This window comes from Toxoplasma gondii, chromosome V, assembly GCF_000006565.2.
Source record: "Toxoplasma gondii ME49 chromosome V, whole genome shotgun sequence".
NCBI classification, from domain to species: Eukaryota; Apicomplexa; class Conoidasida; order Eucoccidiorida; family Sarcocystidae; genus Toxoplasma; species Toxoplasma gondii.
In genome coordinates this window covers 2,341,714-2,367,080 of record NC_031472.1, presented here as the reverse complement: position 1 = coordinate 2,367,080, position 25,367 = coordinate 2,341,714, and the positions used below count along the sequence as shown (strand labels likewise).

The following is a 25,367-nucleotide window of genomic DNA, read 5'->3' as shown; positions in this document are numbered from 1 at the left end:
ACGCGAAGACACGCCACTGACGTATTCCACGCCAACTGTGGGTGAAACTGAAAAGAACCTACATTCGTATTTCTGTTGCGGACGGGATAGCACAGGGCTTTTTATCTTGATGTAGTTTTTCAGGTACGTGTGAGTATGCGGGGACGTGATGAACGGTAAGAGTTTTGCCGCAGGCTGTGTTCGCGCCCTGCCCCTGCAGGTCCGTTGGATTCACGAATGTGCAGCAACCTCCGAGAAAGCATGTGTTACTACAAGACTCTTTTGTTGGCTGGAATGTGTTGATGAGTCGATGAAGCACTGAAGTCTTCGAATACTGAATCAAGGCAGATTCCGACTTGGAAGCGGAACTGAAAGCGACAACGCAGCAACAGCGAAGTGAATATACCTGGTCCAGTCCAGCGCTAATACAGGGCAGAATATGAAACGGTTAAGTGAATGGGGTTTCTCAGATAGCGCTCTCCGCTGCTGAATCCTTTCAAGGGCGGAGAGGGGGCTGGAACACAGATGCGCAGGATGCACGACAGGAAACTGGGACTTCAACATATTCACAAATGAAATCCTTGCCACTGCGATTCTATGGGCAGCAAGAAGTTCTTCACTAGTACTGTCGCAAGAAGAATTAAGAGCTTTCTCGATCAGTTTATTCCGTGTAAAGCGTTACTCGGCTCAAGAGGTTCACCAGAATGATGCTGCTAAGATATGATGCACGTGGCAGATTTTTGTGTACTGAGAAAGAGACCACTTAACACAAGCATGCGCCAGTCAGCATGTTAAAGGGTATTTTGGCTCGTAGTATGTGAATGCAAGAGCCTTTGGGGTCGCAGCATTAACACGGGCATCTGCTTCCCTGCCAGGGAGACACAAGCGCAGCGGCAGGCAGCCTCGGGCGACGTGGAAAGGGCATCATAGCCGCTGATGAAATTTACATGCCATACGTTTCGGTTTTTAGAGGAGCGTGGCACATGCTTGTAGGTCGCGGTAAACAACGAGATGACACAACGATGGAGGGACACTGCGACTGTTATCAAGAACGTATAGCGTAAAAATACTGAAACTAGCAGCGATGAATCTCGTCTTGTCACATGTATGGGAATCAGCTTGAGTACAAGACAAAAACCGCTAACAAAGATACGGCTAAGGTACTGGCAAAATACGGTGCAAGTGCGGTGCTGGCACCACTCGTTTCAACAAAAACGGTATACTGTTTCTCGCTCTTCACGTCCTTCAGAAGAAAGCAGTAGCTTGCGGGTGCTTTGGCATACACACGAGACGGCATCCGAAAGAACATGGATGACGCCCCGTTTTGGCGGCCGGTTGTAACTTGGGCGAATGGGTATTTTTCTGGTGCCTCAGGAAACAGCTCTGCCCAGTCGACACGGCTGTCGGTTTTGCAGGAGTTTCCCTTTCTTACATACACTTGTCGGTCAATCTCTAGCGGGTCTTGCAACACACGATTCGGTTCCGCGTTGTCCACCACGATCGACTGAGACGGAGTCAAATGAATAGAGAGTTCCGCATCTTCGAGAATGCCTCCCTTCGGGATCTTTACCGTGTACGACCCTTCAGGAACCTCACTGCCTCTGACTGCGAACTCGGATAGCGCCATACCGAGCCCGCAGGTCAGCAGCACGAGTTTCGCTCCATAGACTTTCTTGCTCGTTGACTTCATTCTCAATTGACGTGATGACCTTTCGAAAGAATCTGCCCAGAATTCCGACATATTTGATCCTCATTCAGCCTTCCCGGTGACCATGTGCTGCTGCCTGCAATACCTTAGGGAGACAGACTTTGCCGTAGTCCAAATCGACCTGCTGAAAAACAAATGATGACAGATGTTCATGTGTATACTTGGACCTGCATCCAGGCCGGGTTTCCGACTCCGCGTGGCTTCAGGTTCCGGCGTGGATCGCCGTGCTGCTGAAGGGGGTCTTGCAGCACACAATTCTCATTGCTAAACGTTCTCACTTTAACCTCCAAACTTCTTTAGTTTTCCCGCAAAGGAAATCCTGCAGGCATCTCCCAGCAAAGTCTTTCCACAGTGTACGACAAACTGTCCTCAAAACTTCGTCATGGTGTGTTGCTCATGTAGTAGGAAGTCCGTCGCGTACCTGTGTGAATATCTCTGCTTGGAAATGATCTTGACAATTGTTTTGTTTGCCTGCTGTCTGAATCGCTAGTGTTACCAGAGTAGCTAGCCGTCTGCGACAGCGTTCCAACGTCGGGCAATAGGAGGTGCACACGGGCGCTGTGTGTCAGAAGGTGTTTTAGAAGATCAAGACTCTGGAAAAGGGGACTAAGACAGCGGTCCCGTGAAACAAGTACCCTAAGCGTCGAAGGCCAACCACAATGAAGAAAGAAAAAAATTGGCTTGCAGCTCTGTCCAGCAGCTACAACATGCCACTGACTGAACGTGTACCCGAGCCCCACCCTGGAAACCCGCTTTTTGTTGCGGTCACTTGAGTCACCTGCTTGTCGTGGCCTTGTCACGGTAGTTCACCTGAAAGAAGGCTTTTTTAGTCCCGGTTCCGGGTTTGCCTACATGTGAGAAAGTGAAGGCTTTCACATTGGGTACGGAGCGAACATTATCTAGAGAAGGTACGCTTTGCTTTCGTGATCTGGACTTCGTACGCGTTGTGCACACTCACCGAGATTCAGCCTTGACTGTACGCTGCAATTGATGCTCGTAGGTTTTGTACTAGGACTTTCGTTTTTTTGCAGGCGATGTGATTTTGCTGCAGATTTTGCTTCCTCACAACCTACGCCGCCCGCGAAGGCGCGACCGTGCGTAGGACTGAGGATGTTGTTGATTGTGGCTCGTTCTCATGAGTGCGATGTTAACCTTTTATTAATTGGATTATATTTTTGTAGTTTTAGCAATGGAAAATCCGCTCGTACGTATTTATATGAGACCGTAACTCGTTATTATCTCACACGAAGTAGCACCCCGAATTCGGCGGACAGTTGCAGCGTTATCACGGTGCGGTGACCGCTCTGAAGTAGGGCTTGTACAGCAAACTATAGTTTTGCGAGGAATTCAGTACAGGCGAGTGTTGAAAGAAATGGTGCGAAGTTGTCGCGAATACAACGAGGTTACGATTCAAACGCAGGACACATCCCACTGGCGCATGAAGTCTTACTGAACCGGGTGGTGCAATCATAGTGGTACCGAGACATCTATGCTGTTCGCGATACACTTCATAATCTTGACATGATTTGGCGTCAAACATTGCCGAGATGCAGGTACGTGTGTCAGAATGAGGCTGTAATCTGGCCATTCGTGCCAGCAAGCAATAAGCAATCTCAGCTCCTTTGTCGCTTGCAACTGCCAGCTTCTTGTGTGGAACGTCGCATCGAAACTCATGATTGAAGATTGCCTATACATGTCGTCCTATATAGAGTTAATCTTTCCGGGAGATCCAGCTTCTGAGGAATCATACCCCTCATGGAACCTTCGTGTGTAAAAGACGTCTGGCGCATGAACCAACCGTGTCTCCGAATAAATTCGGCTGCTGGTTGTAATCGATTCTCCTTGTAACACAGTGACATTTCATAGGGGTTGTGCTCTCATAACACGCGCTGGGAAAGGGACATCCATTGGCTACGCTTCGACTGAAACGCTGGAATTTTGAGAAGCCTCCCCTGTACTTGAACTCGAACGTGTTCTAACTGTCCATTTAAGCAATTTATACCCTTGACTTCCCTGCGATGTCGCGGGAGGAATTCGGTCTCACGCTACAGCTCCTCTTGAAAATACTGAAATCCTGTTTAGCGCCACTTCAGTGAATAACGCAACAACGAAGTGAAGGTGATCTGAAATAATTCGGCTGTCACATCGCATGCATAATGTCGTCACGCCTCACTCATATGAACGGCAGCAACAGCGTCTTCCTGCTCATGGGAAACGGCTTCTGTTCATTCTTTACGGGCAATCGAAGACAAGGAAGTAGAGTCTGTATTCTCCATGCTTTTGCTCACGAACCGACGATTGTCGTCGTGCTATTATTTCAGCGTTTTTGCTGTTTCGGTCTTCACGTTGTAAACTGCCAACGAGTAATCTCTAACTGGCATCGTGTGATTTTGAGAATCTCGGGTAGAGACTCGCTCAGCGGCATCTATTACGATCCTTGACAAGGTTTCACTTAAGTGAAGGGTATCTCCGAGTCACCAACGTCTCTGGAAAAGACCATAGATTGTGGTACTAACCCGAACTTCATCTGTATGCATGGCATTTCACTGCCATTACAGACCTCCGCTATACTTATTGAACCACCAAATATCTCTCAAGCCGTTCATATCATGGATTCTCTCCTCTCGGAAACCAGCTTCTCATATTCACGTGTGCACAGGAAAGACCGCAGTTTTTTGCACCAGCATGTCGAGCCAGGAGGCCGCGATTACGAAACGCTCGTCTCCTTGGTGGTCGTAGTCTCGACCTGGGTACAAAAGCAGATTCCCAGCGAAAGAGAAACTATCTGGAACGTTTTTTCTAGGGAACGTTTGTGTTTGCTTGCTCGTCCCAGGCACGTCAAGTGACAGCAGCAACTGAGGATCACTTCCGCGATGTCCGATGAAACGTGATGGCTATCCCGAATTCCTTTTTTTAAGGATATGGCTGCAGCCTTTGACATCTGTTTTTCTTTCTGTCTATCCATGATTAAACGAAACGTGTTAAGCGTTGTCAGCAATGTGCAACCAGGGATCTGAGGATTTCTGCAGACAATCGGATTTCCAAGACATTTTTTGGCAAGCGCGTTTTCACCCACACACTAGATACTTCGTGTCATGCGGTGTATTTCGTGTATTTACAAAACCTACGACCTCCCACTAAACGTTTCGGGTTCTTTCCCGCGTTGACGGGGGGACAGTGTCTCAAGGTTCTTCGTACTGGTTGCACGCGCGACAAGTTAACTGCACCAAAGACTGCGTACTTTGAGCGTCCATGGTGTTCGATAACGGAAAAAACACTTGCGAGTGTACGGCGAGTTGTGGTGCTGAATGAACAGAAAACTCCTTTGAACGCTGACACGAGACAGCACAGTTTGGGAGACAGCGATCGGGGTGCTGCCTGGGAGTGTCACCGCATGCATGCACGATCGCAGCAGAGGAGGCGAAGGCCCGTCGTTGAGGAAGACGGGAGAAAGTTTCGTGACGGTTTCATCCTGCAGACCAGAGGTCGACCAGTTTCTCCGCAAAACATTGTTTCTCATTCTCGTGTACAGTTTCTTGTGGCCTCGGTGCTGTGTGCTGCCGCCAGATGCTGCTCTTCACAAAGTCGGTAGCTCCCACCGATTCTCCGTTGTTTCTCTTCTTGTGCGTCGTGAAGTTGTGACGGTTCACCAAACACTTCCATCGTGCGCATGCGCGGCATTGATGGGTTTTTAAAGGAAGCCTTTCCCTGTATCGTTGGGGTAACTTTCACTCCGTCGCACGAACCGTGAAGACCGTCACAGCCACTGCACTGCGAAGGTCGTCCGTCTTTCCCCTGTTGTTTCTTTCGAGTGATGCACAGCTGTGCAAATACAAAGAACGATAGACACTCGTTTCCCTGCTGAAACTATTACTTGTCCTCACGTACCGAGTTTTTTCCACCTTGCAGCTTACCTGAAACCCCAGCGTCGGCCTTTTGTCGCTTTAGGTGTCTTGCTCGTCTCGGTGTACCCGTTCGCTCGCGACCCTGCGAATGCGTTGAAATTCCACAAGCTTTTGTGGACACTCAAATACTTTTGGCCCCTGCCTCGCGTTTCTTGTTTTCTTGCTCCGAAGCCACTCTCGCGTTCAACAGTCGCGGGTACGGCTTTCCCCCTCTCGACGACTCCACACGGTTTTGAGGACCTCGTCCAAGCGTTTTTCGCCTCATCGTTTCTGTGTGCTTTCCTCCAACATCTCCCCCCTTCTTCATCATGTCTGGAGACTCCGTCGCGCCCCATCAAAGGGCTGCATGCGAGCAGCTTCACAGCGAGTATAAGCAATGCCTCGCCAAGAACGGCCGAACCCACTTCAGCGCATGCACGGACTTCCACAGCAAACTTCGAGCGTGCGAAAACATGTGAGACTTAGGCTCGCAGCCAGACTTCGTTGTGAACCCCAACCAATGACACAACCATTCACATGACTCTCTACTGTTCGTACACATATATATATCTGTCTATCTATATCTATATCTATCTATCTATATATATATATATATATGTATATATATGTGAGTATGTGCAAAATGGGAATATATCCTTACGCGTGCATGTATCACTTCCTTGAAAGGGGTGTCTGTCTGTGGCGCGCTTTCCTGGTGCTGTTGGAGAGGGCGAAGACAGACCCTGTTCCAGGAACCAGAAGGGCATGTCTTTTCGTTTCTGGATGTGCATGTCACTCCCTAGACCTGGGTTGCCCTGTTCCGTTTCCTTCACCAGAAAAAAGATATTCTGATTCACTTTGAGACAAAGAAAGTTTTTTGTGTGTGTTTGCATGCCTTTTTCTCAGGTTGGGGACCTCGTACTGCATTGACGAGGGTATCAATCTGATGAAGTGCACCAAGTAAGGCGCAGCCGAAACAGTTCATATGGTCGACGCATGCACATGTTCACGTCTCTTGCGTCTACTACAATTTGCTTTAAACGAAATATGACCTTCTCGACTTCTCGCTTTTCTCTGTAGCCCCTGTCCAGGCTGCGTTCCGTCGTTGTTTTTCTCTCTTTCTCGTCCTTCCTCGTTGGATTTCGTTTTTCCTGTGTCGGCGTCTCGGCTCCGCGCTGTCTCTGGCCTTCTCTGTTTTCCACGGAAGACGCACTGAAATCTGCACCAGTGGTGCCATTCGGAGTTCATACACGCGGAAGAAAGCTGTTTTCGTAGCTTGATTTGTGGTAGTAGAGGGACGTTCGTCACCAGCTGTTTCGTCTTCTGTGTGGTTCCCAGGAATCCGGATCCCTCTTTCTGTGCGAAGGAGTTCGTGGCGATGCGCGAGTGCAACCGACCCCAGGGTCCTCACCTCGTTCTCTCTTCTTCGCCGTCTTCGCCGCCTCACTACGAACTGCGGCCGGAAGTGAAACATCTTTACAATGTAGACTCGACAGACTTGGGATCTGCCGTCGCTCCAGTGAGGAGCAAAGAGCAGCTCGACCGAGTGGCGGACTCGCTGAAAGCCGACTTAAACCTCCCTGGCTACGGTCACATCCCGTACAAATGGGAGAGCCTGCGCCCGAATCCGGGAGCCTGAGCAAAGAAAGAGGACAGAGAAACTGAAAACAGAAGACGAACCAGAGCCGTGAAGCGTGAGAACGGATCAATGGTCCTGCCCGCGTTTTTGGCGGTGGTGTGGAGACAAGAGAAAGGAGGGATTGGAAATATGTCCCAATGAAAAGGACGTTAGAGCAGCGACTTGCGTTTGGTCTGATGACTTCCTGGAGAATTCAGGAGATTCTCTCGTCACTCTGTCCGGCTCGTGGCGAGGATCTCCGTCCATCCAATTCAGCCAGAGAGAGAGAGAGAGCCCTGGTCCCTGGCCAGGAAGTGGATGGAAAGAAGCGGCAGAAAAAGGAACGGCATTTCTTGCTGAAACCGGGTACAGACCAAATGTGATAAACTGCATTCGGCTGTCGAGTTTCTTCATGTTGACTCGGGACTGTTTTTGCTCCGGAAATGAGTAAACCTCGTGCATCCACGCGGTGATGACACTGATCTGTTTTTTCTCGTTCACTATAGAAGACAGGATGCGAGATTCGTGTGCGTGAGTCCTGGCCACCCCAACTCAGCCTTCAAAAAGACAACAGCGGTTTCTACGAAACGTGCAACCGAGAGCACAAACACAAATCCCACCGTTAGAAGACTTCTTCAGTTCGCTTCAGTTCCTCCTTGTTGCTCTTCTGTTCACGGTTCGCTCGGCAGACTCAGAAACGGTTTGGTCTGCGGAAAGACTTCTCACTACGACGCTTCCTGTCGACACTAGCCTGCACGTGATGTGACGACGCGGCCCTCAAAGTAAACTCGTTTTTGAGAGGCCAACCACGGAGATATGAGGGAGCAGTGTCTACCGTCCATGTTTCCCATTAAAAGTTGATTTTCAATCCGATTAGTCTCTGGACATCGCGACTCAGGATCCACTGTCTCGTTTAGTTCTGTCGCTTCCAGAAGGTGCCGTTCTCCACGACACTGTAGGCCGATAAAAACACAGTGCTCGGGTGGGAAGCAAGTGGCAGTGCCGGGGCATTTTTTCACGGTGCCTTGAATTCTCTATCCCTCGCTTATAAGTTATTTTCTGCGGTCCGTTCCGGGGTTACGTTTAGCAAAACGCTCGAGGCGAGGACGCAGTTGATGCTAGGAATGCCGAGTGCCAGGCTTTCTACGGGAAAGTAGGAAATATTTTGATCGTGAGATGGGACTTTCGGAATCGTGTGAAAAAGGAGATGGCGTCATCCGGCAAAAGTCGAATTTCCATGAGCAAAGATAATTCGTGATTCACTTGTGTCTCTACCTCGCAGGGCTTCTCTACTGAAATACTTCTGGAGTGGTATTACCAGTTGCTAGTGTTGATGTACAACAGATGCTCTCGTTGATGCAGTGCGTAGTCCTGATCTACCGTTCGGAGCTTGCCTTCGGTTACATTCAAGAGCATACCAGGCCGGCAAAGCGGCAAGAGAAGTATATGATACCGTGCAGAAGTTTTCGTCTGAGTCTCGCAGATTCCCCGTCGACAGTGTGACTCTGAGGCAGCTCCTTATCACTTGGATGTTCCTCGACTGTGCCGATAGCTCTAAAAATATGTTTTGGCGGCGCAGTTTAAAGAACCTGAAACCCAACTAATGGCCGTTTCCGGGAGATGTGCCGAAAATAAAGCGGAAGGCCTATCGTGTTCAATTAGAGAAAGTGCTCGCGCCTCGGTCCTTGCGGCGTCTTCCTTTTCGCTTTCGATTGTGACGCGTTTCACCCGTCAACGTCTTTGCTTGCCTGTGTCGAACCTGACTAGCAAGCCATCCGGACGTGCAAGAGGAATATTTTTGTCCATCAAGAAGGACCAGGCCGGGATGGGCACTTCTGAAAAATAATCGAATAACCGTGTATATGGTAGGACCGTTTGAGGTGAGACGCAGTTTCGTTTTGGAATTTGACCGCCCAGCTGCGATCGTCTACGACCGTCTTTGAAAAGAAAAGTGGAAGCGTTGCATGCGAAGCGCCGTCTAGGTTCCTTTCAGAGATACCAATGAGGCCGCCCACAGATGCAGAGTCTCGCCGCTGCTCACTGTGTCGCCGGCTTCGGTTTCGAGCGCAAACATCCGACTCATCCCATAATGCAGAGAAGACACACCGCGAAAGACAAGAGGATGAGAAAGAAGATTATGGCCATGGACTGCAGAACTCCGCGAAGCAGACAGTAGAGAGCACCTCACTTACACGCAGCTAGAATAGATACAAGCCTCTCAACATGGAGGTTGAGAATCCATTGAAAACTGCTATTGTTCATCAAACTGCATGCGATCTCTCTCGCCACATGCAGAGACGGGCGACGCTCTCCTTCGTTCTTCAACAAGGTTTCACTTTGCTTCGCCTCTGCGTTCTCTGGAAGTGGTCTCCCGCTCTCCACATCTCCGTCCATAAGGACATCGGAGAATTGAGGGAACGCGCGTTCGATGGCTGCCTTCGCCGTTCCTATGAAAAGCGAATTTACCAGTAAAGTCGTCCCAGAAGACGGGTGCAAGTCGGTGTCTCTTTCTGCAGAGACGGACTGTCCGGATCGAGTCTGCCTCCCCTCTGCCCTTGCACCACACTCCCTTTCTTCTTCAGCTGTGCATCGGCGCTCCTCTCCTTTGTTAGACGGATTTCCAACGCCCGCTGAATCTGCCATCCGGGAACGGTTTCCTTCGTCCACGACATGACACCTCCTCATCTGCAGGTCTCTTCTCTCTCCTTCCACTTTTTGCTTCTCTTCTGTGTCTTCTTCTTCTGCTTCTCTTTCGCTGCTTGGACAATCCGCGGCGCGTCGTGTGCGTTTCCGCGCGGCTTCTTCAGGTTTCCTGCTCTCTTTCGTCTGTCTGCCTCTCGCAGAAGAGTTGCCATGTTCTCTCTCGCCCTGGTCTGCGTAACGCGACCATATGACATTCTGTCGCGGGTCGACGCCTCGAACGTCCAGGGTGCGTTCGACGACAGCAGCCAAGAACAAGTGAAGAAAAATGCTGGACAGCTGTTTTGCAGGTAAAAGGAAGAACTGAACGCGCTCGGCGGCCGACCTCTCGATCCCCTTCTCATCGCCCCTACTTGCGCCGTTTGGAACATGTTCTTTGCTCTCTTTTCCTTCCTGTACTTCTTCGCCTGCGCCTTGCTTCCGTGACTGCGCCTTCACTTCAAGGGACAGAAGAAGCCGGGAGGCTTTCCAAAGAAGCTGCGACGTTTCTTTGTCTCTGTCTCGCGTCTCTGCTGCCTTCCCTACCTCCGTTTCTCCTTTTTCCCCTTCCCCGTCTTCTGGTCCCTGGACGGCTCGACGCTGCTCTTCTTCCTCCTCCGTGGCTTCGCCTGAACTTCTGCAGGCAGGCGAATGGCACGACGCTTCTTTTCCAACCTTCGGCTTTGCATGCGACTTGTCCAGCTCGCCTTCGCTTCCCCCCTCTGTCCAGCTGGGAACAAAGCCTCCGTACACCCAGGAGTGCAGCTGTTTTCGCTCTGAAGAGAGGGAAGGCAGAGTATGCAACTCGATCGCATTCGCCGTTTCACTTCTTCGGCGTTTCCGTCCCTGTGGCGTCTGAACATGCGATCCCTCGCCCTCGGCTTCGCGGCTTTGAGAGACCGTGCGACACCCCCCGCCAAGTGGTACAGGTTTCGCTCTCCCCACGGTCACAAACCGCCTTCCTCGGAGAGAAGAGGAGACGCGAACAGCAGCTGACTGGTCCTCGGCCGCGTCGCCAGTCCTCGAACAATCAGGTCGTTCCGGCGCTTTGTCAGGCGCGCAGTCGTCGGGGGGAAGGAGTGACAAAGGCACTCCAAACGGAGAGAGAACAAGAGGAGCAGTTGGGGAGTCCTGCCTGCCGTGCGTTCCCTGCTGCTGTCCTTCTCCGAGGCCTTCGACATGGCCTGGAGACCGAGGAGAGAAGGCGTTTCTTCGTTTCCGCACCTTCAAAGTCTGGTCCTCCTCTGCGTTGCGTTCGTCTTGAGTCTCCCCTGCCGTTCTGTCTCCAACCGCCAGTGGCGCGCCAGTGGCCTCGCGACCATCCCCCCCCCCGGAAGCCGAGCGGCAACTTATCAAGGGAGGGGAGAAGTAACGAGGAAGCGACGCTGAAACTCCAAACTGCGGGAGCGAACGAGGAGGCATCAGACCGAGAAGGTGCAGCGAGGCCCTGCCGAGAGACTTCAGAACAGCCAAGACACGAGTCGTCGCGTCAGTCGGCTGAGACAACGAGAGAGGCCCAGCAACTGACGGAAAAGGAAATGCTGAAGAGCCGCAGGGAGAAGGATGAGGCCCAGCCACAGGTGAGAACAAGTACGCTTCCGAAGAGCGTGCAGAGAGAGAAGAAACGCTCGAGGGCACTCCTGAAGAAGAAAGAGGAGAAGAAGAAGACACAGAAAACGAAGAAGAAGGAGAAGAAGCGACTTCACTGTAAAGCCTGCGAGCAAAGTCGCCCAAGTAAACAGTGATCCCCACCAGTTTCCACCTCCAGCTCGGCGGCGACGACGGAAGAGAAGCAGAACGCACAAGCGGTACGTCGACAGGCCTATCCCGAGACGCCGAGTTGGAGTCTTCCTCCAGCCAGTTGTCTCCACACTGGAAGGGACAGAGAGCTCTCCAAGGCTCCCAGGATGCATCGACCATATCCGCAGTCTGTGCTGAGCAATCGAGCTCCTCTGCTTCACGTTGGAAATCCGGAACCTCCTCCGTTTGCTCCCTTTCTTCTCGGACCTCCTTCTCTGCTGTCACCTGAGATTTCCGTCTCCCATACGCCCTTCTGGCGCATCGAGGACAGGCAACAATCCCACACGCTGAAACGCCCAGAAACGCGTTCTCATCGAAACAGGAAGTCACGCGCGGTCGGAGCGACGAAGGAGATCCAGGAGACAACGCAGATTCAAACGCGCTTGCCTCTTGCGGCTCACCTCCCACTGTCACCTTCTCTACCTCGCCCATCATCCTGGCACAGTCGGACACCCTGTCGCCGGTGGCGTCTTGAGTTTCGCCTCCCTTAGCAATCCGCTCGCTGTCTGCAGTTGCCTTCCCTGCTTCTCCACTTGTCGTTTCTCCACTCTCCGACGACCAAGCGCTCGCGTCCTCTTTGCCCGGATGAAAAAACCTCCGTCCTGCTTCTCGCTCTTGCTGCCGCTCAGCCGTGGTAAGCGTCGCCTTGCTCCAGAGGTCTCCTTTCTCGAACTTCAGTTTTGGGGCCTTCTGGCCAAACTGCAGTCGATTTGCATGCAGAAGCACCACCGCGAGTGCAGGGGCGGGAGAGGCGCCGCTTGCATCCAAGCTTCTGCACAATTCGTCCTCATTTGTCTGGGGATCAGAGGAGTACGACGCAGACGGTTGCCCTTCTTCTCGGGTTTCTTCCTGACTCGCACGCAGGCTTCCTGTCTTCTTATTTCCTTCTTCTCCTTCTGCTTTCCGTTCTTCCTTGTGGATCGCAGCAGCGGTCGGCGAGCGCGGCTCCGCTGGGGGTCCGGGAGGCGCGAAAGACAACGCCTTCGAGACCGGTGCACCGGTTTTTCTCTTCGCGTTGTCGTTTTTGAGTCTCTCTCCCTCGTCTCGTAAAAAGGCATCCGTTCGTCCTGCGTCGCTCTCTCTGTCGCCTTTGCGCGAACTGTCGAACAGCTCTGCGAATTCTTGAATGTCGCCGAGACGCGTATTCCGGGGTCTGCAAAGACGAGGAGACTCCCATATAAAGTCGCCAGCATGCATATGCGGGCAAAAATTGAGTTTCGAATCGATTACTGGAGTGAGGTGGACTTCGGTGGTCTCCCTCCCAGGTTGAGTCTGCATACGGCATTCACAGATCGAATTCTCGCTTGCACCCTCCTTCCTTGCAACTGCCTAGACCGGATGCGGCACGGTGGCCGACAAAGTCGCTGTGACCTCTGTCGCTCCGCCGCGCGTAGCAGAGAGCTGCACGAGTCCGGGAAGTTAAGAAGCCCAGCCAGACGTGGATCTCCAGTTTTTCGGCGAAAGACGACAGAGCCTCAATGGCAGTTTGTGTGTGATCGTTCGAGCCAAGCAAAGGCGGCAGAGAAGAGAACTTCTTCAGAACGCCCTGACCTCTGAATAGCTTAGAAATCTCCCTCGTCGCCGACCCATGGCTACGTATATGTGTGGACCACTGCACCGACAGACACTTACAGATAGAGAGCAGCACTCGGCGCGAGACGCGCTGCGTTTCGGACGATGTCGAAGGCATCCTGAGAAGTCCAAAGGAAACACCAAGGCGCAACGTTCAGGGTGAAACAGGAATCGCAGCTACACGAATGTAGCAACTCAATCACACAAGATGTTGTTTCTGCGGCGTTACCAGTAACTCTATCCAAACCGACCGTCCAGCAGGGTGCGGTTCGCAATGAATCGAAAACGGCTGCACGTCAAGCTCTGATAGTCTTCGCTCAGTCTACCACACAGCGGTGTTGTGACTAGACTTCCGCTCGCTCTCTTTTCTCGACTGTCTGCAGTCTCGACTTGCACCATCTGCAGCGACGGTAATACGAAGACTCGGAACGAAAGTGGAGCACTGTGAAGGCGCAAAGTCGATGCGAGGGAAGAGACAGTGGAGACGTTCGCCCAGACAAACGCGTACGGTGGCAGTAGCCTGTCCGCGAACACAGCACGGCGAAGATCTGTCCATCCTGTCTATCCCTATCGTATCCATCACTCTTTATATCTGATATATCTATCTCTGTTCTATATATCAATTTATCTGTCTGCCTGGATGTCTCTACTTCCCTACCTCTCTTTCCTCTTTTTTTACCTCCCCGTCCCGACTATCTCTCTCGACGTTTCTATCTTTGTCTGGCTGCCTCGCTGCGTCTCGCGGAACTCTTGTAAACCTGAACCTTTTACAGTTTCGGGAGCACGGTGCCACAGTCGATGACAGAAGAAAGGAAGAGTTCCCCAGTTGACAAGACAGTAGTCTCACGCTTTTGAATTGTCGACCTGGTACGACTTCAAACGGAGGATGCATGATCCTCCCAAGCCACCACCGAATTCAGGCCTCACACTTTTGAGATTCTGACCCCATCGTATCGAGTCCTTTTTCAACAAGCATTTTACGACATTCCAACATAAGCCTTTCATTTTCCTGGAAGGTGAAGAAGTTGTCAGTGAACCGCACGACGTCAGGGCTACGCGGCCGCGTCAGTTCTGGGGAAACAGCAACCGTGTCTGAAATCAGAGAGACTCAAACGTTTTCTGAAGATCCTGCGTACCAAGTTTGCACCGAGTCGTCTTAGATTGAAGACCGGAGAAGCTTGATAGGCCGGCCCACCCCAGGGGGGGGCGAGGAAGATCTGGAGACAGCACAGGCCGCAGAAGACAAGCAGAGTTGATGTCCATGCGCGTTTGTCTCGAGCAGACTTTCCACCTTTATTACAGAAGACACTGGAGTTCCACTGGCGCAGGAGAAGCCAGACGGAAAAGGCGGACTCAGGCGTTTTCCAGATTCTGCGTTTGAGACGAAAAACCAGAGACCGTGCACCTCGACAAAATCGGCGCTGGTCTGCCTCGGCTCGTGTGTTTGCGGGCGATGGCACTCCACTGCATTTCCTGGAAAGCCGAGACTGGAAGCCACCCGTCATAAAAGCGAGAGGAGCCGGCGACGACGAACGCGGCGAGAAACACTGGAGACGAAGTCGAACAGGAACTGTTTGGTCCTGGGACGCACAGGACTGAACAACGGTGACTTGAGAGGGTGGACGCCTGCAAACGAAGCTGGAGACATCCGAGGTCAGCCGCTGTGCTGGATGCAGGGAACTCCATCTGTTGTATGCAGAATGGCGAGACGAAAGTCGGATTCAAGGCCAAGGAACGCCTTCCTGGGAACTCGGCGTCTCTCACTTGCGTCTCCACTCTTGTATGGAAAGACTCACTCCATCAAAGGTACCCCGGCGAAAGATGCGCGAGCTGAGATGGCGGAAGTCTCCCAGAACGAAATCCACCCGACTGGCGACTTGCCGACCTAAACAAAGGAAGCGAAGACAGGCGCATGCAAGCGACGAACACACTCACGGTTCTTCCCCGAAAAAAAGACCTGGTCTGTCCAGCTGGCCAGATCTCCAGAGAACCAACGACGTCAACTTCCGAAACGCATGCTAGGCTGTCGCAGCTGTCATCAGCTGTGCATACTCCCCCCCTCCGCGCTTGGCTTGTCACCGTCGCACCGAGCGAGGAGACACTCAGGAGAAGAAAGGACTTCACAAGTCTCTCCACGACCTGCGGACTCTGTAGATACAGCAGGCCTCGTCGTCTCCGGAGGCACACGAAGCCGTCAGCGCGTTTCCTTCGCTTCTGCTTCGAGTCCTTCTCTTGCTGTTCTTCTCTCCAGTTTACAAACGCCTCCTTTCCTCGAAACGCGAATCTCAGACCTCTCGACAGTGGACTGAAAGATCGTGAGAGAACGCCGAGACGGAACTGCCAAGAGAGACTGTCTCGAGTCCAGTTGGCGGCGACTCGTTTGCACAATCGCTACGGAGGGACAGTCGCGGACTTGCAGAGCTCCTCGATCGAGAAAGCTGCGTCTCAGTCTTTGTCCGGTAGCTTCCACGGAAGCGTTCCCCCCTTCCTACCGTAGACAGAGACATTGTGTTTGGCCATTCGGACGCGCTCTGGAGAAAGTTCCGAACAAACGACGAAGCCGCAAAAACCTCGAGCAAAGTGCGTGGTATTCCCCGCGACCTGTGAGACGAAAAAAAGAAACAAAACTAAACAAAACTAAACAAAACTAAACAAAACTAAACAAAACTAAACAAAACGCACTTCCATCCCCAACTTGCCGCTCCACAAACACGCGCCGGAAGTCACGCGCCCAGACAACCTGCTCGAAATACTCAGCCGAAAACGAACTCCTCAAAAACCTGCGACCACCGAGCAATGAATAGACATACATACATATATATATATATATATATATCATTCACTAAGATATACAAATATATGTTGTATCAGTATATATATATATATATATCGGTTTCTCCATATGCCTTCTCTATACTGAAGCCGTCGGTATCTCTCTATCCGTATGTTCTACATGCATATCCTTTGCTGGCTCTTTCGCCATGTATCTGAACGTCTGGACGCATATCCTACTCACTCCATGCTATCCTTGTCGGCATACAGACACAACAATGTATGCTTTTCTATCTACAGATGTGCACAAGTATATATACATATATATACATATATATATATATATACATAGATATATATATATGTATATATATGTATATATATGTATGAATAAATTTGTATGTGTATATGTGCATGCATCTCTTGGAAGTTGAGAACTTGTTTTCACCAGTGGAAAAGAGTTTCCCCTACCCCGCCGAAGGCGTCCCAGAGAAGGGGACAGGAGCAGCAAGACGCCATCTGCAACGCCATGTCTTCGTAACTCACAGACCATAACATATCCTCGTCCAGCTGTATCCCTTGGTCGAAACGGTGAAAAAGAGTAAAGCGCTTCGGATCTCTGAAGACACAACCCCATACGCCTTCGCAAGGTACAGAGCGAACAATCCACATATATATATATATATATGTATGTATATGTCGGAGTTCCGGTGCAGAGAGAGAAAAGAGAGGTGAGGAAGAGAGCTCGAAAAGGCAAGCCGAAGAGGAAGTCGGTGAGGAGAAAGGAGAAAGAGAACAAGCGAAAACGCGGTGGTGCCACAGACGCCGTACACGTTACATCGTAGATTAGCTCTTCGCTGATACCTTTCTCCCGGACTGGTTCACTGCTTGAACTGAGTGAAAGTTGTTAATGACTACAGCTTCCAAGCAAACATGAAAGCCGGCAGGCCATTGAAATTTACACTTTAGCGTCTGATGAGTTCGCGTACTTGACCGAGGAGGGGTCGTTGGAGCCGGCGTCTTTATCGCGTTCTGCTTCCGACAGTGAGGACGAGAGCGCCTTCTTTGCCAGACTGCGCCGGCGAGAAGAAAGAGACCTCTCAGTGGCTTCGTCTGTCTCCAAAGGGAGAGAGGAAAGGTCCGCAGGAGATGAGAAAGCCGACGGCAGAAGAAGGAGGCGAGAGGGAGGCCTTCTGCGCTTCTCAGATTCGCCGAAAGCGTCTCGAACGGCAGATTGGAAGACGCGCGACGAAGGAGAGTGACATGAGGAAGGAACGGAAGAGGCGACAGAGGGAGAGGAAACACAGAGAGAAGGAAAAACAGGTGAAAAAGACGACGGGAAGGAAGCCCTCGGGATCTCCTCGCAGGTTTGGAGAAGCTCTTCGTCACCCACACTCTCCGTATTTTCGGATTCGCCACTCAGTGTTTTTCTTCTCTTTCCTCTTCGAGTTTTGCTCTCGCTTTCTTCAGGACTTCGTCGTCGAGATCTCCCCTCCTGTCCTCCTGGTGTCTGCTGTTCTGCTGACCCTCGCGTCGTCTCTCGAAGTCTCGTCGTGCTGTCTCCTCGAAAGCCTGTTTCCTTTTCTGGATCTTGAAGGCTCTCACGATCGCCTCTCTCGTTCCGGCTGTCTCCTCCGCTCCCCAGATTCCTCTTTCGCCTTCCTCCCCCTATCAACTTGGTCTCTGCGTCGCTCGCCAGGTCCTGCCGTCGTGACTCCGACACAGGCTTCGCTTCCTCTCCTTCGCACTGTTCTCCTCCTCCCTCTTTCTCCTCCTCATCTTTCTGCTCGCTTTCCGGCTCCTCTTCCTCCGCATTAGGTCGTCGTCCGTCTCGACTGGCCAACATATCTCTTGAGTCTCCGCCTTCTTCGGCGTTTGTGATCCGTTCGTATCGCTCTCTGTGCGTCGCGTTCTCCGCTGAAAAACGCAGCTCTCTGCTCCGCTTCTTCTGCGGCCTCGTCCTCCACGATCCACGAGGACGGGCGGTTCTCCTCGCTTCTCTTGTGTCTCGTCTCATGGCAAAACACTGAGGTTTGCGTCAGAGACCACCGTCTGCCTCACACTGACTTTACCCTCTTATGAGTTATGCGGAGCATTTCCTTCTCAAAGACAGCTCCAAACGAGAGGAGAGAGGCTGGACGCAAAAGATGTTTTTTTGAAAGACATAAAATACCGCCAAAGAACGCGCGAAATGAGAGGAGAAGGAACACAGGTAAACGTTTCTCTTCTTTTCCTTTCTTTAAGGCTACTCCGAAGAAAGCTGTAGACGAGAGGAGCGACAGAGCATGCAAGAAAGTCTCTGGCGTTCTTTTCGGAACAACTGTTTCTCCGAAGAAAGCTAGCAAGGAGAGGAGAGAGGGGAAATACAGTGAGATGGAGACGAGGGCGGCAGAGAGAGACAGCCAGATGCTTGCATGCAGCGAGAGGCGCCAAGAAAAGGGAACAAGAGAGGAGACGGTGGAGGCGCGAGAGAGAAGAAAACGCAGATGCAAAGCAAACTAGGAACGAAAAAGATAGCAGCACACACAAAAGCCATTTGCTGTCTTGTGCATTTCCTGGAAGGAACCGAGGCGCTTGCTGCCGAGCGCGAAGCCTGAGAACGGGTGCCTCGCGATCGAAGAAGAGAACGCAGAAAAACAGACCGAACCTGACGCGAAAACAAAGAGGATTTTCTCTCTGAGAGGAGAAAAAAAGGTTTAAATTCGGGAAGCGAATCGACTCGCCAAGCAACCACCGAACATGTTTCTATAGTTCGGCGTTTTGAGATGAATTTACGCGTGTGCAAGCGCATGCGTCGAGACCATCTGATTTTTCGCAGATCGTCAACGCCGCAAAACTGTACACTCGAGATCTCCACTCTATCATTTTCATTTTTGGAGAAAACCGTCAGAAAGGAAAGCGACCGTCGCGACTCTCCGCGAGTCCAGCCGTGAGCAAAGCATCCGAGGTTCGAGCTCGTTGCTAAATCCTCGACAAGGCAGAGAACAAGCTCAATTCGCGTTCTTTGCGTTTGAACTGGAACAAAAGAAATCCCTCACACACCTGTGCGGGACTCCTATCAGGTGCAGCAGTGAATCTAGCTTCTGCTGTATGTTCGGGCGCTGCAAGCGGAGCGTCAAAAAAGTTGATATTTTTGTTGAAGAAAACCGAGTTTCCTGGGTGGCAACTCCAGCGCATTTCTTGGCCAGTGCGCAGAACCGAAGAAAAGCTGAGATAGAAGAGCGTCGATCTCTCGAAGTTGTTTCTGTTCAGACACAAAGAAGAGGTGAAAGATCCGAGGCTGGAAAAGGAAAAAGACGGCAGGGGCTGTGCGTCGCTGCCAGTTTCTACGCGTATCTCCGACAGGGACGACAAGAGACCAGTCCCTTTCACGCTTTACTTCAATGTTTGTCGTCCCTGTGATACTCGGATTTGCGGGTAAAGCCTTTGCCGCGGAAGGCGAACATTCCTTGCTTTTTGTGGCTTCAACAAAAGTGAGGAAGGCTTTGAAACGGAACTCGACGTTCCAGCGCATCTGTGTGAAGTGAGAGGCTTTCAGGCTAAGCACCGCCGCACTGTTTATTTAGCCTTGCGGTAGCAGCCGACACTGTGCCCACAGTTGACGTGGACTGTGAAATCTAGGTTAAGCATCTCAACTGGAAACGCTGAACATCGATCGAAAATCGATAGCCGTCACTTTACTCCTTGCGGCCAGACCCCTCACGTTTCCAGGTATTGCAGCCCTCCTATCAGATGTGCAGAGCTTTTTTTTTCTGCATCCCCCCAACAGTTCAGTTGAAGAACGTCCTCAATGTCTTCCGTGGAAAGACGGGGCTCTGTCTTTCTGCGTTTCTTCTGTTTCGAAAGCGCACGGACAGATCTACGCTCTCCGAGGAAAAGACGTCCTGTCAACGAATGCACTACATGCCTTTCGCTGTTCGAGGCAATTCCTCGAGACGACGGCAAATTGTCGGGAGGAGAGCGGGAGAAAAGTGAATTTCGGATATGAGAGGAAGGCGTATGTAATAGTCCGCAGTGACGGACTGTGTGCGGTCCCTTAGAGACACAGTTGCGAAGAGCCTCTGGCGTTTTCGCAGGAACTTGAACATATAGGTGAACGCGACCCCCATGACATTTTAGATTGTGCGGTGTTTTCCTCGCCATCCGCAGCGACCTTCCTCTGTAACAACTGAGATCTCTTCACTGTTCTGCGCGCATGCGTTACCTTCCGAGTCACGGACTCGCTTTTCAGCCTGGCATGTCTCCTCTGGAAAGGCCATATGTCCTTGAAATGAAGAACCGCACACTGAGCGGAACTGTGCACGACGGAATAGGGAAGCTCCAAGACAAACGCACTGTGTCCTCACGCGCTGAACTTTGTTTTCGACCCCTTGAAAAAATTGGAAGAAGCAATTCTTCCTTTCAAGCACAAGCCTGTGAGAGGTCGCCTGTGTTGCCGGCACGCCCGTTCTGTGCAGGTTGCAGAGCATCGAGTTTTCGTGATGTCTAGTTTGATCCGTGCATCTGAAGTTATTCAAGTGTATAGATTTCAAGACTGGATGGAGTAAATCTACTTTTTTAGAGAGGCTTTCCTTTGTGGAAAGCGGAATTCAATCAACAAATAAACTGCACAGTTATTGCACATACGCATGCTTATCGAAACACAGTAAAAATTCCGCGAACCTCCCTCTGGTAGAAAATATGTCTGAAGAGGAGCGAAACATTGGCTTCGAAATGAAGAAGCCGCTGGAGTCATCGCGGCCTCCATAACTCAGAGAGATGGTGAGGAACGAGGAACTTGTCAAAACCGTCATTGTTTTCTTCGTCGAGTGACAACCATTTGTGTCAGCGACAAGTCGTCTGAGCCTCACATCCTTCGTACGGAGACAACATCTACTTGGAAGCCGTGAGAATCTCAATCCACCGTCATAGCCTGATCGTTGCGGCCTGAATCTCCGGCGCAGAGAGGAAATGAAACCTTCTTTGGAGCGGTCTATGTGCAGGTGGTGAGCAGAATCCTGGAATCCTTTGAATATACGTGGAAGATACGGTGAAAAATGCAAAAGCATTCTCTTTTCTGTGACGCTTTCCAGACACATCGCTGCATGCGCGCCTGTGCTCGTCCATTTCAGAGAGTCTCTCGTCTCAGAGACGTTCTCACTGTTTGACCCTTGTGAATTCCGGGAGGGAACCACAGGAAAAAGACAAGAGGAGAAACAGACAAGGAAACCGAGGAGAGAAACGTACGCAGAGAAGCGCAAAGGCAACGCGGCATGGAAGGAGAGAACAGTTCTCCAAGAGCGACAGAAAAGGCGCGAAACGGAGTGACTGGCACAAGAGGCGACCCATCGATGAGGCGGCAAGGAAGCAAGCGACAACACAAGAGAGTAGAAGAGAGAGGACAGTATAAGACGACCTCTCCCCCCCTCGAAGGCGAGAAACATCAACTGTGTCGGAAATTTGAAATGCGCCTTCCACCGAACGTTCGATCTGCAGGTTGTCTCTCACGAGCCGGGTCCTCTGTTTCCTCTACGTATTTCTCCGCCTTTCTTGACTCTCCTCTTTCACCCTCACCTTGCCATTCGCTCTTCCTCTTCTACCGTGTCTGGCTGTTTCTTGCGCTCTCGACACTACATCTTGTAGACAGGTTGAGGACGTCGTTTTCTCCGTTTGATTCGCGCTCTCGGAGTGTGTATGCATGCAAGGTATTTCTTTGCCATCACCCCCGTCAAGACACAGACTTTTCGCAGACGACGTTTTCGTCTTCCACTCTTCGAGCTCATCAGGTGCTGTCGCCCCGAGTGTCTGTACAGCAGCTTCCCGGTGGCGGTGATCTTGAATCGCTTTGCAATCGACTTTCTCGTCCGAGGTTTGAGGGCCGGCGTTGGAACTTTCACCTTCATGTGCAAGCTGCAGACGCCTCTCTGCGCGGCGCAGCTTGCTTCGCCTCGCGAAAAGGGAGACGCAAGGCTCATCCTTTCTGCAGAGCCTCGACGCGGACCTTCTTCAGCGTTCGCCGCGTCTCGGAAAGAGAAAAACGAGTCGCCATTCGCCGTGGAAAAAACACACAGAGGGTCGTCTCGCCTTGGCCTTCCAGCCTCGTCGCCAGAGACAGAAGAGGTCCGCACAGCCTGGTCGGCGTCCTCCGCTTGGAAAGTTTCACCGTCACATGCGGGAAAACGGAGGTTCGGGGGAAGCAAGTCAGGGCAAGAAGAGACCGAGAAACGGAGGGGAGACTCAGACATGCAGAAAGAAGTCGACAACTGGGAGAGAGACTGTGAGCGAGAAGAAAGGCGACAGAGAGAGAACAGGGAGGCGAACACCGGAGAGAAGAAAGGAGAGGAAAAAGGAGAGGCAGAGCGACAGGGAGAAAACACAGAAGAGGCCGGAGAGAATGCATCCCCTCCCTGCAAGATCAAAGGGGATGAGGAACACTCTGAAAAGGAAAAAGAGCGACTGGGACTGACGTGATGATCTCCGGCTGTTGAAAAGGATTTCCACTGGCTACATGAGGCAGTTCCTGCCCCCCAAGGACGAGGCGAAGAGATGCGAAAGCTAGGAGAGACAAAGCAGGGACTTGACGCGAAGCCTAGGCTTTCAGAAAATGCGGGGAGATGAGACACGAGAGACCTCGCCGACGGAGAAAAAAAGGAGTCTCTAGACGCCGAGGCGAAAACGGAATACGCACAGCGGTTTTTGCAAGAACTCTTCGTCTCCGACAAGCCATCAGAGCCGAGCCGATGGAAACGCAGCGCGAAGGAAACAGAGGACAAGAAAGAAGCAGAAGACGGCGACGAAGAAGAGAGAGGAAACACGGTAGAAGAAGCGGAAGGTGGACGATGAGACAGAGAAGTGCCAAGAAGCGAAGTTGACGCTAAAGAAGCGAAGGACGAACCGCGAGTCTCAGACCCACCCGGAAGGCGCAAAGACTTGTCCAGATCTTCCCAGAGGCGAACGGACGGACGCGAGAAGACGGCGGACGGCGAGGAAGAAAAGGTGGAACGAGTGACGGCTTGTGCAGGCTTCGGAGTCAGGAGAAGGAGACGCAAAACGAGGAGAAAAAGAGGTTTGAGGAGGCGCATTTTCGAGAGCTGAAGGATCGAGAGAAGCTGAGCGAGCGGAAGGACGGAAGAACGAGGCTAGAAAGAAAGGGCAAGAGGTCGAAGCGAGCGGCGACGCTGGAAAAAAAAGGATCAACGATTCTGACATGTCTGAAACAAAGGACACACACGTTTCGATGTCGGGAATTCCTTTCTGCACAGCGGCATTCGCACCAAGTAAACAGTTCCTATTGTTCTCTCAACACAATTACATGTTCTGGTGAGGTTCACAGCGATATTGATTAGGTGAGCCTCCAATCTCGTGTTGTAAAACGCTATGCTTCGGTCACATGGCGGTCGAGAGACTTGGCTGTACGTAGGTTGAGAGGCGTCGCTCTCCACATGCGTTCTTTCCCACCTTGACATTCTCTTTTTTCTCTTCTTCTCTCCTCTCCCTCTTTTGGTTCCGTCTTCTCTTTCCGTTTCTCTCTCCGTCTTTGTTTCGCTCCGCCGGGTACGTCTTTGCGCGCTGCATGCGCCGGCACTCGTCTGGGCGAGAGCGACGCCCGCGGAGAAAAATGCCGCGACAGAAGAGGCGAAGACGGAATGGAATGGAGAAAGAGCTAGAAAGAAGACTCACACAGAGAGAAGGACGAAGAGAGCTGAATTGTGCAGTGAAGAGGCCAGGAGAAGCGATGCGGTCGTTCTGCCAGTCTCTCTCCCGGTTACGCGCACAAGTGTGTAGTTTATATCGGCGCCGAACGGGAACGCATGCAGTGAAGACAAAATATCGGGACGAGGAAACTGGATCTGAGACAAAGACACACTGTCTTTTTTTAGAGGAGTATCCTCTGAGGACGCAAAACCACGGCGATCTCTTCTCCTGCTCTCTTCTGCATTTTTCAGGAAGGGAAGGACTGTTTCGTTCTCTGTTTTTTCGCGAGGGCGGAAGCGAGAGCGGGAACAGAGGAAGTAACGCTGCGTTTTCCTGGGTTGAGCGAAAGAAGAAAGAACTCGAAGATGCGAATGAGGGTGAACTACGCGATGAAGAAGACGCGAGTTGGCAGAGAATGTGGAAGACCGTAGGGAAAATATGGAACACCTTCAAAAGAGAAAAGGCTTTCTCGAAGCGCACTACACATGTTAGTTTGGGTGTCAGTACCACGAAGCCTCTCTTCTGAATTCGTAGTCTCGGTCCGACACCGTATCTCCTGTGTAAACAGAAGTCCGAACTTCGTTAAAGGACTTGCGGCGAGTCTGGAGGAGCGTGCCATGTGTCGTCAGTGAGTGCTGAGACATGAAGAGACCGAGGAGAAAAAAAATGAGTGACGCAGCGAGCAGAAATCCGAAGACGGAGAGACAACGGACGGGAGGGGAACGCGAATGCACAGCAGGAATCAGAACGGAGAAAGAACGGACACAGCCGAGATGCACACCTCGTCGAGGAGACGCTTGCGAATCCGTTTACACGACGCTCGCACTGTTTCAAGAGAGCAGAGTGTGAAGACTATTTGTTTCAAAGGCGTTACCGGAGAACAGTCTGTTTCGAGCGCATATACGATTGAAACCACGTATACGAAACGACTGCACCTGTTTTCTCGACAGCCCCGTTCTATCGCAAGAAACTGCGATTTCATGGTTCCCGCATCGTATGTGTGTCTCTGAGCGCTTGAACGGTAATTAGCCTCCGGCATTCGCAGACTCTCTGTGTCACCGGGTGTCGGAACACAAGACGACCTCCCTTCTGCCTGTAGATATGTAGATATGTTACGCTTCATGCTGATGTGAGTGGAACGCGTCTTGGGGCTGTACCCGAGCTTCGGAGCTCATGACAGCCTTTGCGAGACCGTGCACAAACTGGAATATGTGAAGGCAGCGGAGAAAGAACCACTTGAAAGGACAGAGAACGGCAGAAGAAAAGGAACGGGACACTACAGACGCTGCGGGTTCGGGGGGCTGCTCCAGACCGAACAGAAAACGACGAGAAATCAAGCTCAGGGGGTGGAAAGGTTGGGTCCTTTGTGCGAAACGAAACTTGTGCAGTGCGACACAAACTGGAACCAGCGCGGTCGTACGCAATATCTCTGTCGACTTGAGTATGGCCCCTATGAATACAGAAGACAATCGATTCGGACGATGGGATGCACACGAGCGTAACGGTTCAAGCGGAAAATGTCTCAGAGTCTTGTCGCACTCCATCAATCAGAGTCACCGGCTTTTTCAACCGGCTTTAGACTTGACGGTTGGTCACACCACTTCGTTGCTCAGAACCCGGTTTGTCCCGCGGAAGTAAGTAACTGAAAAAAAATATTTTCCGTAGGGGGGCACCGAGACGC

General features: G+C 51.6%; 3 protein-coding genes across 3 annotated transcripts; 1 reads left to right on the top strand and 2 right to left on the bottom strand.

Annotated features, from left to right (window-relative positions):
• Positions 1 to 5,161: 5,161 nt before the first annotated feature.
• On the top strand, positions 5,162 to 7,874 carry TGME49_285510 (hypothetical protein). The gene is made up of 3 exons (XM_002369158.2): positions 5,162 to 6,046; positions 6,478 to 6,531; positions 6,910 to 7,874. The coding sequence occupies exons 1-3, from the start codon at positions 5,901 to 5,903 to the stop codon at positions 7,208 to 7,210; spliced, it is 501 nt and encodes a 166-aa protein (XP_002369199.1). The 5' UTR covers positions 5,162 to 5,900; the 3' UTR covers positions 7,211 to 7,874.
• A 1,184-nt stretch (positions 7,875 to 9,058) lies between these two features.
• Positions 9,059 to 18,693, bottom strand: TGME49_285520 (RNA cap guanine-N2 methyltransferase). The gene is made up of 7 exons (XM_002369159.2): positions 17,002 to 18,693; positions 16,484 to 16,631; positions 15,733 to 15,841; positions 15,037 to 15,125; positions 14,377 to 14,457; positions 13,301 to 13,359; positions 9,059 to 12,821 (listed from the first exon to the last, which is right to left on the bottom strand). Exons 1-7 carry the CDS (start codon positions 18,027 to 18,029, stop codon positions 9,374 to 9,376), a joined length of 4,962 nt encoding a protein of 1,653 aa, XP_002369200.1. The 5' UTR covers positions 18,030 to 18,693; the 3' UTR covers positions 9,059 to 9,373.
• Positions 18,694 to 20,679: 1,986 nt separating this feature from the next.
• Positions 20,680 to 23,471, bottom strand: RPL35 (ribosomal protein RPL35). The gene has a single exon (XM_002369160.2). It carries the CDS (start codon positions 23,071 to 23,073, stop codon positions 21,622 to 21,624), a length of 1,452 nt encoding a protein of 483 aa, XP_002369201.1. The 5' UTR covers positions 23,074 to 23,471; the 3' UTR covers positions 20,680 to 21,621.
• Positions 23,472 to 25,367: the final 1,896 nt, after the last annotated feature.